Source organism: Atheta coriaria, unplaced genomic scaffold, assembly GCF_025399875.1.
Source record: "Atheta coriaria isolate IRGN ID8LTWV9N9 unplaced genomic scaffold, Caltech_Dcor_3.1 hic_scaffold_9_pilon, whole genome shotgun sequence".
NCBI lineage: Eukaryota > Metazoa > Arthropoda > Insecta > Coleoptera > Staphylinidae > Dalotia > Dalotia coriaria.
This window is the reverse complement of record NW_027045451.1, coordinates 8,261,594-8,277,958: the sequence shown is the minus strand read 5'-3', so window position 1 is coordinate 8,277,958 and position 16,365 is coordinate 8,261,594. Positions and strand designations below refer to the sequence as shown.

The 16,365-nt window shown below is 40.3% G+C and overlaps 1 protein-coding gene across 6 annotated transcripts in view; it reads right to left on the bottom strand.

Annotated features, from left to right (window-relative positions):
* Positions 1-4,287: 4,287 nt before the first annotated feature.
* LOC135798322 (TOX high mobility group box family member 4-like) overlaps positions 4,288-16,365 on the bottom strand; it is a 59,835-nt gene continuing 47,757 nt past the window's right edge. For 4 of the 6 annotated variants that reach the window (XM_065311131.1, XM_065311130.1, XM_065311132.1 and 1 more), the window contains 6 exons: positions 12,819-12,896; positions 10,204-10,761; positions 9,703-9,818; positions 6,006-6,489; positions 5,596-5,840; positions 4,288-5,531 (listed from right to left, as the gene is read on the bottom strand). In XM_065311131.1, the coding sequence (XP_065167203.1) occupies positions 5,465-5,531; positions 5,596-5,840; positions 6,006-6,489; positions 9,703-9,818; positions 10,204-10,761; positions 12,819-12,896 (1,548 nt within the window). In that variant the 3' untranslated portion in view covers positions 4,288-5,464. Of the gene's footprint in view, positions 5,532-5,595; positions 5,857-6,005; positions 6,490-9,702; positions 9,819-10,203; positions 10,762-12,818; positions 12,897-16,365 lie in introns of all 6 variants that reach the window. The other 2 variants (XR_010549689.1, XR_010549690.1) reach the window with 2 other exon arrangements.

The following is a 16,365-nucleotide window of genomic DNA, read 5'->3' as shown; positions in this document are numbered from 1 at the left end:
CATTGATAGAATGGCCTAAAATTATGATTACCCATATATTATTTGGCGTGAAACTTAATTCAAACATGTATTCTTCTACTCTATTTCGGTTATGTTTACAATTGAACAATTCCAACTATTTATTGCAATTTTCCCACAAAATTTTACCGGTACTCAGTAGAAAACTCATACCCTTTTCATCTATACGTTTCTTCTGCTGAAAAGTATATTCACATTTGGTCAAATCAGGGATACACTTTGGGTCCTTGAGCAAAATTTTACTACTCGCTAAATGCAGCTCGTGAACCACATTTGGCGGCAGGTATCCGCAATAAAAAGTTTGAATTTCCATTTTAAATTTTCTGCGAAGTACTTAAAGAAATTTCCGCAAAATAAGTTTAAGGTAACAATTTTCAACCGCAGGAAAACAGTGAAAATAAAGTTACTTACCGGTATCGAACACCGCAAAATCAAATGTGAGTAGATACTTGTACTGAAATAAATAAGAAAACAAAAACATTGATAATAATACTCAGACAATATGCCGGTATTCACTACTTCTGTGACTGCCGACTTTCACTCGCAGGAATATTTTAGTTAAACATGTATCAGCTGCGCTGGAGTGATACTTTACTGTGCCTCCAGAAAATATATAAAAGCGTTTCAAAAGTGTGGCGTACATATGAGGCAGTGAGCGATTGTCTATGTATCAGTGAGTGGTCGCGCACCTAAGTGGCTGTTTCCCGAGTATCACACGTACACGAGAGTACGCATGCACCACCCTATCTAAAACAAATAGCAATTTTTACACATAACTCAAAAATTTCAAATATAGAAGTCAAGAGGATATACTATTCAAAATAATTGAATCAATTATAATATTGTTATAATTCTTATTATAATATTATTAATTGATAGTTTTATCGACGATTTTCGACAGCGAATATCTTCCAAAATTAAAAAGAGATAGCTTGCTGAAAAATTGTAGATTATAAGATTGGAAAAATTTCACCAGACGGAAATTTAAAATAATTTAATTTAATGGGTAACGCGACTAAAAGTGCTTAAAACTGCAATTTTCAATTTTTGACGATTTATTTTAATTGGTGGTCATCTCGTAAACTAAAAGAGATAAAAAAGGAACAGATTTCAAAGTCTTAATTCAGGAAAATTTTCTATAAGATGAGTTGATTAAAATGCATATATAAAAGACGAAATTTAATTCATAAGAAAAATGGGCAAATGGAAGTTTCAGCTATACAATCATCCACGTACGGTACCGAACACGAGTCACCTCTACCTCAGCCCCAGTGCGGTGCCCTCCTAAACACGAATCACTTCTACCGCGACCCTCATACGGTGTCCTGAACACAAGTCACTGCCGCCGCCCTTGTACGGTGCGCCCCTGAACACGAGTCACCTCTATCGCTACCCTCATACGGTGCCCTGCTGAACACGACCTTCACTTGGTCATAATTCCCCTACACGGTGCCCCGAACACGAGTCACCTCTATCGCTGCCCTTGTACGGTCAATCCTTCGTGTCTTTTAGAGTAAGAACAGTTGATATGTAAAGCCATGGCAAGTCGGTACAGAGTTTTGTCAAATCAGTAGGTGTGCTGATTTATATTCTAAGACTCCCCGCACACCGCCACAAACTTTTATCGGCCGTGATAGTTTGGTCGGGCTTATAATCAGTATGAAGATGTATGCAAGTCCGAATACTACAACGATTCTTTTGTATCGGCCGATAAACAAGTTTGATGGCTACCCAACTACTGCGTTCAAACAAACCATCGGCCAACAGAATAACTATCGCCGACCGCGATATCAGTATGGAATCCTCGCTGCCAATACCTACCGATTGTTTAGTCGGCCGACTTGATCAATTTAGTTCGCTCAGGTATTGGTGCGATCGGCCGACACGGTATTTATCTGAATGTGCGCGCACTCACCTAGAAACCCAACTGTTTAGTTGGCGTAGTGTGCGCTCGCAATAACCGATCAAAATATCAGCCGATAAAAAGTTTATGTAGTGTGCGGGGGTCTAATGGTCGAAATGGCTATCACATCGGGTTTTGACAAATATGTACTTGCATTGACTTGCAATAGTTTTAATAATATATCGTTTTCATAACGATATTATTGTGAGAAATTATAATAGCGTACAGTAAGTGTTTACTTTGCCAAGCTTTATTTTTAAAAATATCGCGGTAAATGACAGTTCATAATGTTTGAATTCGTCGCAGAAGGCAATACATAACAACCCACATGTTCTCCTGACAATGCCAGAAACTTACTTGGTAAGCCGCTTGCACCCATACTATGTATGGCTTTAGATATCTAGTTGAATATATGGGATATTCCATATTAGAGATTCAACACGTACCGGCAAACAAGACACAAAACATTAAATTCACATTTATAATAAATGGGTAAATCTTCAGATTGATTCAATGGTCAATTCACTCTAAAAAATTTAATGAATTATTAAGAACACAAGTAAAGCCGAGCACACCGTCCGACGGCTAGAATAAAACTATTTGCCAAATGTCGCCGTTGATGTCAGCAGCGTGCAGAGTAACATTGCCTCAGGTAACACTGCGCGCCGCAACACACACAAACCCAAACACTGATAACACGCACTACAAAATACGAAAACAAGTCTTGAAATTATGTGTATACAAGCCAAACTCAATCAAATCAAACGTAAACATTAAATAAATAACTCAAAACTTGTCGCAATTATCTTCTTTCACTACTTCTGCAATATGTTTTGTTATCTTAATTTATCTCATTTATTAATTTTATTAAATAGTTTCACATAAATCATTCGCTTTAAATCTAGAATGCTAAAAGTTAAGTGAAATCAAATGACTTAAACGTTTACATGTGGCATGGTTTTCAAATCCTCATTATATACCTACGTAGGTAACATCTAAATGTTAAAATGCAACAATATTAACAAAGAAATATGATTATTGATTATATTTATATTTTTGAAAATTGAAATTTGTAAAGAATAAAACTATTGCGCTTTTGTTAGCAAAGGAAAGATTCTGTGCTGTATCAGCAAAGCACGCGACTATCTTATGTTTTTGCAATACGCGACAAAACGCGATAACAAAACTACATACATGCAAACTAATATTCGACGCATATATTGAGAGGAAACTATAATTTAATTGTAAACTTACCAATGCAGAGGCTCACCGGATTGCAAGGCACTGCAACTATCCGATTCACTTAACAACTCGACACCTTGTGAGTTGCAATATACACTTAACCGGTATTTATGGACAAAAACACGCAATTATTGGTGGTTTGCTAATTGAATATTACGTAAATTTAGAAAACAGAGGTCCGAACAAACGATACGCGACGCGAGAAATACGTCAGAATCATCCAGAGACCGGCACAAAACTGCTCGCAATCCGCGGATAGTTCATGCCGTAGCCGAGCAAGCAACGACGCGACAGTTGACGATAAGAAAGCAAGAGATGCGCAAAGTCGGCGCGTCGATGCAACGCGACCTCGTGCACGAATTGCAATAGACACGATACCCGCGATCTACACTAAACTGAATAATAACTGAGAATATGCTGCATGCGGCGTGAGGGGATTTCAGCGCCGACACTTGGGAATCTCATGTGTTGCATTCAACGCGGCGGAAGCGTTAAGAAAGTAAATTGTGTTCAAAACAAACACAACTCGTGCCGAATGCCAACGTTTGCCGATAAATATAGAAATAAAGAATACAATTCTATTTTATGATGTTTAGTTCATGCTAGTGCCATCTCTGAATGACACAGGTTGGAGTCCCAGAATTAAGATTATTATAATTAAAGAAAAATTGCGCGATTTTACATTAACTATTAAAGTAGTGTTGTACAATTTTTATTAATCGCAAAATGTGTGTTGAAAATACGTATTCCCAAGCTTCCACAAAGAAGCAATCCTGACTTTCAACACAAAATGACTTTAACAAAACTAAAACAATCATGTCTTGTACGGCAGCTGCAAAGGTTAGAAATAATGAAACAATTTGGTTTCTTTCAATTAGAATCTATTTTTATTTATTTTTAAATATTAATTGGTTACATAGTATAGGTAGTGTGCATCATGTCAAGATAAAATATATGATATTTACAATGTAATGAAACGAAAATTGTACTCAACAATTTTAAAGCTCATCGAAGATAATGATCGTCATTCCATCGAGATAATCAACGATCGACGACGGAATCGAGCGGCCTGCGGCCGCAAATCAATGGACACGAAATAAAATTACAAATAAAACAAATTATGATATTTTATAGTTATGATAATTAATATATCTTATCTAGTGTATGCGCTGGCGCTCAGTAGACCAGCGCTCAAGATTTTGTATTTCTTCATGAAATGTACATTGTATTTATTATCTCACATTTACCAAACTGTTCAAGACAGTAGAAAGAAAATCAATGCGTCTAGCGTCCGGCCCGCTGCTCGCCGATTGCATGCAAACAACGAATATGCACTGTTTTAAACAATTTGGCTACCAACAAATCAACATATTCACAAATATACATCCTTCACCGCTGGGTATTTTAATACTAGGGGATGCGCGCGCGCGCGCGCTAGCACGCGAGCCGAATGCTCGACATCGATAACAATAAAATTAACAACTGCAAAGAGGTCTTTATATACATCGACAAACAAGCGTAACGTCATTGGTCAATGATATAAAAATAATTGTACACCCTAATCACTATCCGACCTACGACATCACAGAGAACACGACGCGACCGTCACGAACGAAACTAGAAACGAGACTTTTAAATAAGATCAAAAATTGTACTGCAAATCATTCCTCAAGCGAGTCCCCTCCCTGTTGTCCGCGATGCCGTACTAGTTACTTATATTTTACAGGACTTGCCCATTCTGATTAACAACATTTTATCATTTACAAATATTTTGATGCATCGTCCACAACGCGCTGGTTGTGTATAACTCTAGGTATCCGTAATCCTATGCTCAGTTTAATTTTGGATATATTCTACCTAACTTAGATTACCTTCATCGTCACTTACATTTCGAGGACGCACGCTTGTACAATAGCATGCTTAACAAAGTATGTCTGTATATAATACATCGTTATACGCCTAATCAAAGGTTGGGTACAGTTGTGTCAGTTTGTATGTCTAGTTGTGAAAGCGCGCCGCGCACACAATGCGGCGCGCTTCCGCCTCGCCCACCCCGGCTAAAGTATGTACAATATCATCGTCAGACACTCTCTCTCGCCCTCATACCGCCTCCTTCGCCGACATATAAACATTGTGTGCCGTCTATCGCATCCGATTATCGCGTCCATTGTGTGTTACCCTAGGTGTGTATTAAAACTATTATCAATATTGCTACAGTTCATTCTTCTGTGATAGAGAATATACAAAAGTCCTCCCTCCCTCCAGCCATGGCGCCGCGACGGTCCGCGATCCGATCGATAGCTATTTCACCGTCGAAAAGTTTTGCGATTGGTTTGGATTGGATGCCACCCACGTAGAGAATACGTCCCTGAAAGCAAACAAACGAGTTAGGACCACGTGTGCGGTGATGTTTGGCGGCGGTGGGACTTTACCTGCAATGGCTAACTACGCATTCATTACTGCAGTATTCATCCTCCCATTCCTGATTGGAAATAGCAAGGTTGGGGCAGCCATGGCGAATGCACGAGTTAGCAGGTCGCATCTGCGACTGCTGTGGCACGGATGTGGGCACTGTAGGTGCAGGTGCCGAGACCGGCGGGCTGCTTGAAGCCATTGGCTGGGGACTGACACGTCGTGGCTGCATAAGCTGGTGCTGGACTGCTTGTTGCTGGGGAGCCTAACACGAAATACTGCTAGTTTAGGTCAATATGCAACGCGCTCAAACCCCGAAACGCAGCTGGGTCGCACGAGATGCAATTGCCAGCAACGCGGCAGCATCATCAGATCCCATCATCGGTGATCTGGTAATTGCATCTCGTTCCGGCAACAAAACTGCACTCACCTGTTGCATGTAATTATTACTATGTGGCGGCGGTTGCACGTGCGGCGGCATGCTCATGTGTCCGGGCATCGGCTGCAACATAGGCGCGTGCGGCTGGCTGGGCATCATCGGTGGCGGCTTCTTTGACATTGGCGACGGTTGGCTTGGAGGCGTCGGTGGTGACGGTAGCGCGTTCTGTGGTGAATATCCTCCATACTGTGGCGCCGGCTGGTTGCCGTAGTTGGTGTAGCCGGTGTACATGCCACCTTCGGCACCCTCACCAGCTCCCTTTGACACCAGACTGGCTCTGTATGCTGCCAGTGCCTTCAGATACTCCTTCTTTGCCGCCTCTGTCTTCTTCTTGTATACGTTCTTATGCTCGGAGTCAAGCGCATCCCACATGGATGCGACAATCTTGGACACCTCGCCGAAACTAGCATTCGGATTCTGTCCTTTTATGGCGGCTTGAGTATCACGGAAAAACAGCGCGTACGCGGACACCGGCCTGCAAACAAAAAGAAATTGATTAGTAATGGCTTCTGACGAAACAGACTTATTGATTCAACATACTGGCTTGGCACGCCAAGGAGTTCTTCGCACATGTTTCAAAAAAATAATTTAGAACAAAAAATAAACAATCACAACTGCTTCTAACCTACAAAGTGAAAACCTCGAGCGCGCAACAGAGATCCGCGAAATGTTTCAAACTAGTGCGGTAAGCACGAAAACTTCCCGACCGACGCGACCTCTCGTAACGGAAGACGTAAGTTATTCGAAACTGCGGAGAGAAACACAACCATCAAGTTCATTTGATCGCGTTTTGCCCAACAAACGGCCGGATAAAATCTACAACACATTTTCACACGAATAATGCGCGCCGTGGAACACAATGCAAGAAATAAATTTGCTTTGAAATGAAAATTATACAACACGCCTCGCCTCGATGAAGTACCGTTTTCGGTGAGCGTGTGAACCCAAGTTCAACAATAAAAATTTACGAGTGCGCTATAAAATCGAGCACGTTAATTGTACGCAATAAAACAGCAAGTTATGTAAATAATGACATTGTTAACGATCTAAGTGTTTTGAAAAACCTAGCCAGAACTACATAAGAAACCACAATAAACATGTAAGAGAGAAACATTCGCTCAAGCATCGGCTGATATTTTCGCTCATTGCACAGCGAGTTACGCAAGATATACAATGCAAAACGTCGGATTTCCATTTTATACCGAAAGATAAAGCATGCAGGAAAATTAAGGCCATCAATATTTCAAAGCGTAAGGAAATGGCACACGTACACACACGCATACAACCATCGAGGCTGTTATAAATACACGGCGCTCGGTACAATCGTACCTAGTATGTAAAAGAAAATTGCAACAATAAATCTGCTGCTTACAACTTACTGCTCGCGAGAGCCGCATGGCGGAATGGCGAAACGTTAAGTTTATGGGCTATATAAACGCCTGCTTTGCGCCCGCCGCCCCTCATTTGGGGGAGAAACACACAGCGCCGCGCTAAGAACTAAGAATATGAGCACATTTTAATACCATTTAATAGTTTTCGCGAAAAATCAATACCATTATGTAATGTGCAATATATGCGAATAAGAGAGTCGCCGCCCCTCAATAGGACTCGTCTAAGGACGGAACTTTCCGTTTTCAGCTTATGCCGAGCAGCAATGGAAGCAATCTATATTTTCTATACGTTCCATGTTTCAATGAGTTATCTGGCGTCTCTGCGCGCTCGCCGAGTAAATAAGGGGCTAGAGAACGCGGAGCCTTGGTAACGAACTATTCAGCGAATGAATGCATATTAAGACCGATTGCCGTTCGAAAAGTGAACTTGGGGGAGTAATTAATTTACTTCACAAGCGACCAAATCGAATCCGAACACCCGAAACGCTCAGCCCGCGCAATACAACAACAAGCAACAACATATTCGAAACGTTTAATTCTTTATAGATCTAAAACAACCCTCAATCCATCATCCGAGAGCTTGCTGGGGCTTGTACAAATCGATCCGTTCGAAATTAACTATTAAACGCGCGCCGGGCGCACAAATGAATCGTGGCATACGAAATGAGATTTCATATTACATTACTTTATATCACTTTATATTACAACATGTACGCCGGCCGCATAAAACCATTTTCTATGTCTTTCTCTGTCGCCCCCACCCACCCGCGTCTGTTCATCTTCATTTGCCAACACAACGCACTGTGCGAGAGGGGCGCGCGCGCTCTTCGTCTTGACGCGCGCATAAAATGTAATAAGCCAAAGTAAAGAACGAAGTATGAGATAAAAGTGGCAAAGTGGAATTGGTATCGCGAAATAAATATAAAGCGAATCTAAAAGTATAAAAAAGATCGGCCATTTACGTGGATGAAAGGATGAAAATAAACAACGCAGAAAAAATGAGAAGAAAAAAAAAACACAACACAACATAACAAGAAATAGAAAAGTTGCGTATGAAATTGAATGCGCATACGCCAAAAATATCTGATATCCTGGAGCTTTTAAATTTAATAAGGATTTATGCGCATTCCTTTGCTTCCCTTTGCAGGGCAAACAAAAGATTTCTAGTTTAGTTTAAAAAACGAGCAGAAGAAGAGAAGAAAAGAAAAAAACGCACGCGAATTGCGAAACGGAAGAGAAGACGACGCGAAGAATAAAAAGGATATTTGTATAAAAGGTTTCTGAAGTGCATTAAAGCGCCTAATCAATAATACAGCTTCCATTAGGAGCACGGCGGGAGGATGTTGCATTGCATCAGCATCAACATCAGCATTTCAAAGTGAGTTAAGAGAGAAGTATGAAAGTACGCGAGCGAGGCACAAGCACAAACTTCTTTCATCTGTGAATATACATATTTTCCACGCAAACCTATCGCGCGCAATCAATAAAAGTTATAAAACTTATCCTGCATTAAAATTCATATTTACATCGAATTACAAAACGAGAAAGAATAAATTCAATTTCATCTCGAAATTGTATAATACAGCAAAACGTAATAAAAATAAAAATAAAAAAGATAAATGTACAAAATGAATTAGGTGCTTCCAACTTTTTCATCTCAAATTTCTTCCCTCTCTGCGTTCAACTCACAGGTCACATTTTGGGGTGGTTTTTATTTATTTTGCCCTATTTCGCGGATTCTCGTTTACATTTGTGTTCATTTTGCGTATTCATCTCGCGAGGCGGGTCGCCGATAGTAAACGTAGCCCCGAAAGCAAGTAAAGAAACTTTGAAGGTATTTTAAATCAACATTTTATTTCGCGAGCGTGCCCGCGCATTTTACGACCCCCCCCATAAATAGAGATAAAAATACCGCGCGGCTCCCACACACCCTACACATGAACTCAAAAATCTAATTTGTTAAGCAGATCATAACACTATCAGTAAATAATTTACGAAGAACGCAAATTAAAATATAACACGCGCATGCTTGTAGCAATCCCACATCGCAGAGAGTCGATACTACGTGTCGTACAGGACGCGAGGCAAAAGAGATGAACTTTTACGACGCTGGCGCTTTTTATGGCGTTTTTAGATTAAATTTGTAGCGCGACTCGATAAAAATTACGGCCCGCGCGGCCTGCACTAAAAGTTATAGTTATTGTATGAAAAACATTGTCGCAAATTTAATCGACATACATTTTTCTGTGAAAACAGTCGAATAACACGATGATTTAGTAGTGTTGTGTGCAACTTACTTTTGTGGCTCGTTCGGATCCCGCTTCTTCTTCTTCTTTTGCACTTTGGGTTTCTTCTGGACTTTGGCTATCGATTCGGCGGGTTCGGGCGACGGTCGCTTCATGCCGCCGGTCAACTGTGCGAGAAATTAATTGCGAATTTAAACAATTTTCGTTGATGGTACATCGGAATGTAAATCGCAAATTGATAATAAACAAAACGGTGTAATCAAATGTTTCGATTTGGTGGATAAATTCGCATCGGAAATGTCATATCGCGTTCGGGTGAGCCGAAACATGTGCGCGCAAAATGCGCCCGATTTTATACCGAAAATTGTGCTCTAAATGACTCCCCAAGCCGTAAAAGCCGCGCGCTGAATTGCAGATAGCAATAAGCGCAATGTGAAAATGCAGTTAAATCGATTCCAGCCAACGCGGCATCATCAAATATTCATTTTAATTTAATTGCCGATTAAAATTCAAATGTAAATTCGCGTTTTAGTAATTGGCTTTCGCACTCACCATAGCCGGATGCGGCGTGCTGTCATCGCTATCCTCGCTGGTGGTGGGCTCCTGACCGGGACCGGCCGGCGGGCTGGTAGTGCCACGTCCCTGCGGATGCTGCGGTGATGTACCATACGCATGCCCACCGGGTGGTTGTTGTGGGTGTCCCATCATCATCTGTTGATGGTGTTGTTGCTGCTGGTGCGCTGCCGCCGCCTGCTGCTGTTGTTGGATCATCAACAGCTGAGTATTATGCTGTTGTTGATGTTGTTGCTGTTGCTGTTGTTGTTGCTGCTGCTGCTGCTGCTGTTGTTGCTGGCTGGGACTGAGGCTGTGACTGTAGTTAGCCTGGGGACTGTGGTACGACGCATTGACCATGCCATGATCAGGCCCCGAAAGGTACAACGGCTGCTGGTATCCCCCGGTGGGATCATGCATACCCAACGCATCCTGCTGTTGATGGCTGAGTGACATACTCATCGGCGGTTGATACATGCCGTGTTGTTGCTGTTGCTGCTGAGGGTTGATCGCTGGTATATCAAACTCTTCATCGCCAAAACTAGGCGTGTGAAACGTCTATGGAGCAGAATAAAAAAAAACACGCAGGATTTAAAACACAAACTTTTTTAATTAGTCCAACGAGTGGAAATAATAAATTGGAATCGCGCGGAGGGTGCGCGCCGCCCCGGAATAATAAAAATGAGTAAAAGCTGATTTATAATGTTCATATAATTCTTCTTTATTTTCATACAAAGTTATGGGCCATATTTCTTGCCTGCCAAATAAATTACATCCACAACGGAGACGCAGAGTGGAAAGAGAGAGAGGGGGTGGGAAGGGAGGCGGGCGCGAGCGGAGCCAACTCTATTAAAGTTAGTTGCGCGGGTCACCGCCGCCGCTAAACGATGTCGCTGGCTGTCATTCGGCGGCAGCCGCCACAGCGAACAGGACGCGCGTTCATCCCCTGGCGGCAGTTCCGTCAATAAAATCGCGAAAACAACAAGTAAACACGCGCCGGAAAAACACCGGCGAGCAGATTTGGGCTGCGGAGATCTTTGATCGACACATACACACGAAAAGAAAAAAAAAACAACATGATTAAAGGACATTTAATTTCGTGTGGTCCTGCCAACTCTTCCAGCTACTCCTCACTCGACGCGTTTCCAATTAAAAAATGACATGTGTCTTTCCACTCACGGCTTTTTGTTCGGCTGCCTTTCGAGCAGCCTGCAAGAGAGATGATTGATATATGGAGTTGGATGTTGGATGGATGGCGCGCGGATGGCAGGATGCAAAGAGGTCAACGGCCATGCTGAAGGTCGAGCCAGACAGTCTGCTGCTTCACAAGCTCCAAGAGAGTTTCTCTGTCTATGTGTACAACACCCGTGTGTGCTTCACTCACAGCTGGCAAGGTCAACGCATAATAACAATTAGTTTATAATTCTCCTCCGCCCCGAAGGTAATAATTTTCAGTCTAATCAAGGATAAATTACACACGGCCCGTGTGTATTAACATTTATACAACAGCAATGAGTGTACTTTTAACTATTACACTAGAAAAACTTAATTACACCTTACGAATCCGTCGAAAGCGGAATAAAAATAGAAACGGTAACCAGTAAACATTAATTCCATTTATGAATTTATTTGGACATTTCCTTTTAAACTTTAGAGTGTTCCAGTTATGTCGAAACTCGTTACAAATCGAGCGACTTTTACCAACGCAGAGAGGAAAAAATATCAACTTTTAATGGCTTTCCATTATGATAATTCTTATCAAAATGAACGCGAATGAATTTAAAATGTTTCAACACAGTTATTTATGTCCGTAATACATTTCCGATTAGAAGAGAGGAGAAAAAATATTAATGACATGATGACCAATCAAAATATAAGGCAAACAAGTTAAGTAAAGTGAAACACGTTGTCAATTAGTTGGAATTAAACGGTGACGAGGAATCTCGAGCAATTAAAAAACGAAAAGTGTAATTAAGTTGGCTGTACCAACAACCAATCAACTTCTATAGTACACGTTTAGATCTTAAAAGATTGCTTTTCCTTCAATTGTGTGTGAAACGTAAAACAAAATCATTTAATTTCGTTTTTTCTACATCTCAGGCTGGTAATTATTTTAATGTCGGGGCTATTTTAAATGCATGTAGTTTCGATTTAATTAATTGAATAATGGTCGCACGTCGCACGTTCCCCGATCGAGAAATAAAGCTTTGAATGATGTCGATCATTTCGTGCGATAAGCAAACGAACGAACACAACAATAATAAGTAACGTTCATTATGGAGTCTTGTTCGTTGTAGAACGCGCATTTCATCCAATCATGTTCAGACACACGAGACGATATAATGCCCGTTTGTCTCTTCTTTTGTGCATTCGTAAAAGTCCGCGTCGAGAGGGTATTATAGAATAATAAAAATAAATATTAAATCACGTGCGCGCGGATCGTAAATCATGATATTTGCTGCCCGCGCGGCTCAATTAGAGTCATTGTTGGAAGGGATTTGGTTTAATTAAAATTTATGGTTTCTCATTTCATGGGGCAAAGGTCCAAGGACGCGCGATGTGTGCACTTGCACTCCTTCCGTTTATTTAATTATTACTAGATGATGATCATTTACCTGATCGCCCATGTTGTATCCGTTGTGCGGGAAATTCGAATTCGGAATGCTCAGCGAGAGGTCAACGTTTTCGCTCCGCTGCAACAAGAGAGAAAAAAATCACATCATTAAAATTATTGACTCGACATACACGAAACAAAGACAAAACACACGCGTTCGTGTTTTGCTTACGCACACTCAAAGAGACATCAGATACAATCAGACGTCTTTTGTCAGTTTTCTTCAGTCGTTAATTACGGCTTTTCTCGTCCTTCTGTCAGTGCTGTGTATTGCATGCAATCAACGAATCATTTGTGCATACATGCGTTTTTTTTTTAAATTTACTGCGCGTAATTGCTCTGTATACGTTCCAGATTCACATTTAAAAGTATTGCGCAAGTGCTGTGTAGCTTACGAAACGTTACATTACCCAGAACTGTCTAATTACAATGTATCCACATTTATTAAAATATTATTATTTTAGTAGAATTAATTTCGATTTAGTCATGCGTGATGAGATCATCTGTCGGTGGCGTATTTCACAACATTTCGTGATGTTTACTCGAATTTTAATTCCAAACACTATTATTGTCTTTGCGCCATTCTCGTTAATTTTTCATTTTTCATTCCTCTATTCTTCGACCTTCCCTTTTCATGCGGCTGTATATGCTGACCCGGGGAAAAAATCACGAGGGCGCACTTTTTCATTTCGCCGCTCACGCCCGCCGCGCCGGCCCGAAATTACAATTATAATTTTAATTAATATTCCGCTTGTTGTGTTATTTTTATCCGCGCCAAACCAAACAAGAGTTGATGAGGTTTTTACAAATTATTTTCGTGATTAGCAATTTTTCGGCGCGACCCCGAAATTGCAAAATATAAAATTAAAGCTTGGCGCCCCCGGACACATGAAAACAATTGTGCCATAGCAGGGTGTGGGTATTCGTGAATTTTAACAAGACGCGAAAACAAACAGGGCCCAGAGAGCGGAGCAAAACGCATCGAAGCTTCAATTCGAATTTGAATAATGAGAGATTAAAAGTAAACACAGACAAGCGAGGTGGTTAGTTACTAGATACGCCGGGCGGAGCACGCGTAGGGCATCTCAATGCGGGCCCTGCGCTACTGCTAAATGCATAAAAGCATTCCACAAACACGATTCGCGCTCGTATTTGAGCAGAAGAGCCCAAAGCACACACAAGCAAATTAGCTGCAGTTCTCCATCAGGCTTTCGGCCAAGAGACTAGACCAAATGCGACTACGCCAGCGCCCCGATTCGATTAATGCCCCACTCAAAACAAAGGCCCACACTGCTCACACGTACACGAATTTAATACAATACTCCAACACGTATCGAGGACGACATTTTCACTCAGTATGGATTACGTACGTAAATAGATCTAAAATATTACAAACCCTATAATTCGTTTAGCATTTAAATACAAATAGTGTGTATATTGGGTTGCATACATTCACAAAATCAAATATTAGTTTATTCCTTTACTCCTTATATGAAAATTTCGTCATCGAGTGTAATTATCATGCTGAATTATTACCCTGAAACAATTTCATTATAATGCATGCAATTAAATTTCCCAAACACGTTATTAATGCGCGATGCACGTAAAAAATAGTAGTTAATAGCCTACTTTACGTACACGACAATAAACTTGCACTATTAATGAATAAATGTTGTATTCAACGAACATAAAACTTAAGTGAATAAACCGTCCTAAGTGGAAATAAATACGCATGCATGCATCAATTTGCTAATTATAAAACAATCGAAGCAGGTGCACTGGTTTTACCTTTAGCATCTGCTAGAGCGCTGAGAATGTGAATCGATCGAGTCTCTTTTCAATATTGTTAACACAAAATTGAATTCACTCGCATGGTCCGCCCAACACAATATAATCCATTATGGAATATAAATTAAATATTCCAACACACATTGTTACATTACATCGGCTTTTTATCTCTCTCTCTCTGTGTGCATTCTTTTTAGTATTATTATAATAATAAATTTCGTTTTACGATTTTACGATATTGACTGCGCGCTCGCGAACTTTTCAAGCGATTCGATTCATTTTCATTGTGAGCACTGCTGCACACATAATGCACATAATAAAAGTCAAGTTTCAATTCTATTTTGTAACACACGGACGTGGAGGAACAAGGAACGAGGCTAGAACGATATCCAAGGCCCGTCCCGAGAAAGAGAATCATTAAAAAGTTTTATGACTTTTCGTCGTTGCATTTTTTTTTCGTTTTCTTCTCTCTGTTCTTTTCGACTGTTTTGCCTCTCGGTCTCGGAAGACAAGAGATAAAGCAACTATTCAAATATGTATTTTTGAAATTGTGTTTTTCGTTTCGACTTAACAGTTAAATGCACATGTTTCAATAATAGCTGCTTAGAGGAGACGTTTCGTGTGTGTACACAGTGATATGTGTGTATAATTTGTTTCTTTTGACCTGTTTCGTTTTCAGTGTTTGTGAAGCAAACGTTCATTTTTCCATCGGGAGTTTATCATCGACGCGTATGTAAATTGTAAACATCGTTATCGGCCGAATGTTTACAGTAAGTCGTAACTGAAAAACCAGTTTTTGTCAGGTCTTTTCTCTTCGTCAAGAGAGTAGAACTCTAGAAATAGAAACACAACGAAATAAAACGCTTTAAATATTTAGAAATGCATAATGTTGTTGTGAAAAATACATAAACCCCGAAATAATTTTTTTTTATTATCTTCCACCCTTGATATAATAAATTTAATATTTTTCCTTAAATATTAAATGCGCCTCAAACAAAACCATGTCATATTTCATCTCTCATTCACCGATGTCGTAATAACGCATATTTAAACAATGTTATGTCATAGCTGTAAATATTCATGTCGGAGCCGTGCATCTCGCTCGCACATTCCTCGTCCGTAACAAGCAATCAACTCCAAACAGAATTAATTTAATATTCCATTCGTTCTCGCGCCAGCAATTGAAGTGAACACACGAACAAAAAGCGCAAAGCAAGCAACTTAAAGTGAGCAAATAAAAAGCAAACGAGCAAATAATCATCCTCAGTGCAAATAAAAGCCCAGTTGAGGCTAATGAATGTTTCATTGAACTGTTTATTTTCGACAAATGGCTCAAGCTGAAACTGAACCCGGAGTGACTAAGTGACTAAGTGCGCACAATGCCAAAGCAATTTCGCATGACTTGCGCCGAAAAGAATGTCAATAGCGCATAATTGATGCCAGCACACACAATACAACACACATAATCATTATCAAAACGACATAATTCCATATATTTGTGCATTTATTTCGTTTGAACAGGATAATAAATGATTATCAGTATGATTTATGCTCGACTGCATAGACAGCAATAACAGCTAATAATAAATAATAAAGCGCCACTCGAGCGTGAATAACGAACGTCAATTTCGGTTCATTTCGGCTCTGATAGATAAACTCTCAATCTGTTCACATTATATTATGCGAGCGCAGAGCCAAAAACAGGAAACGGCCATATCGTAAACATGTTCTTATCGCTTTCATAATTAAAAAGATCAATA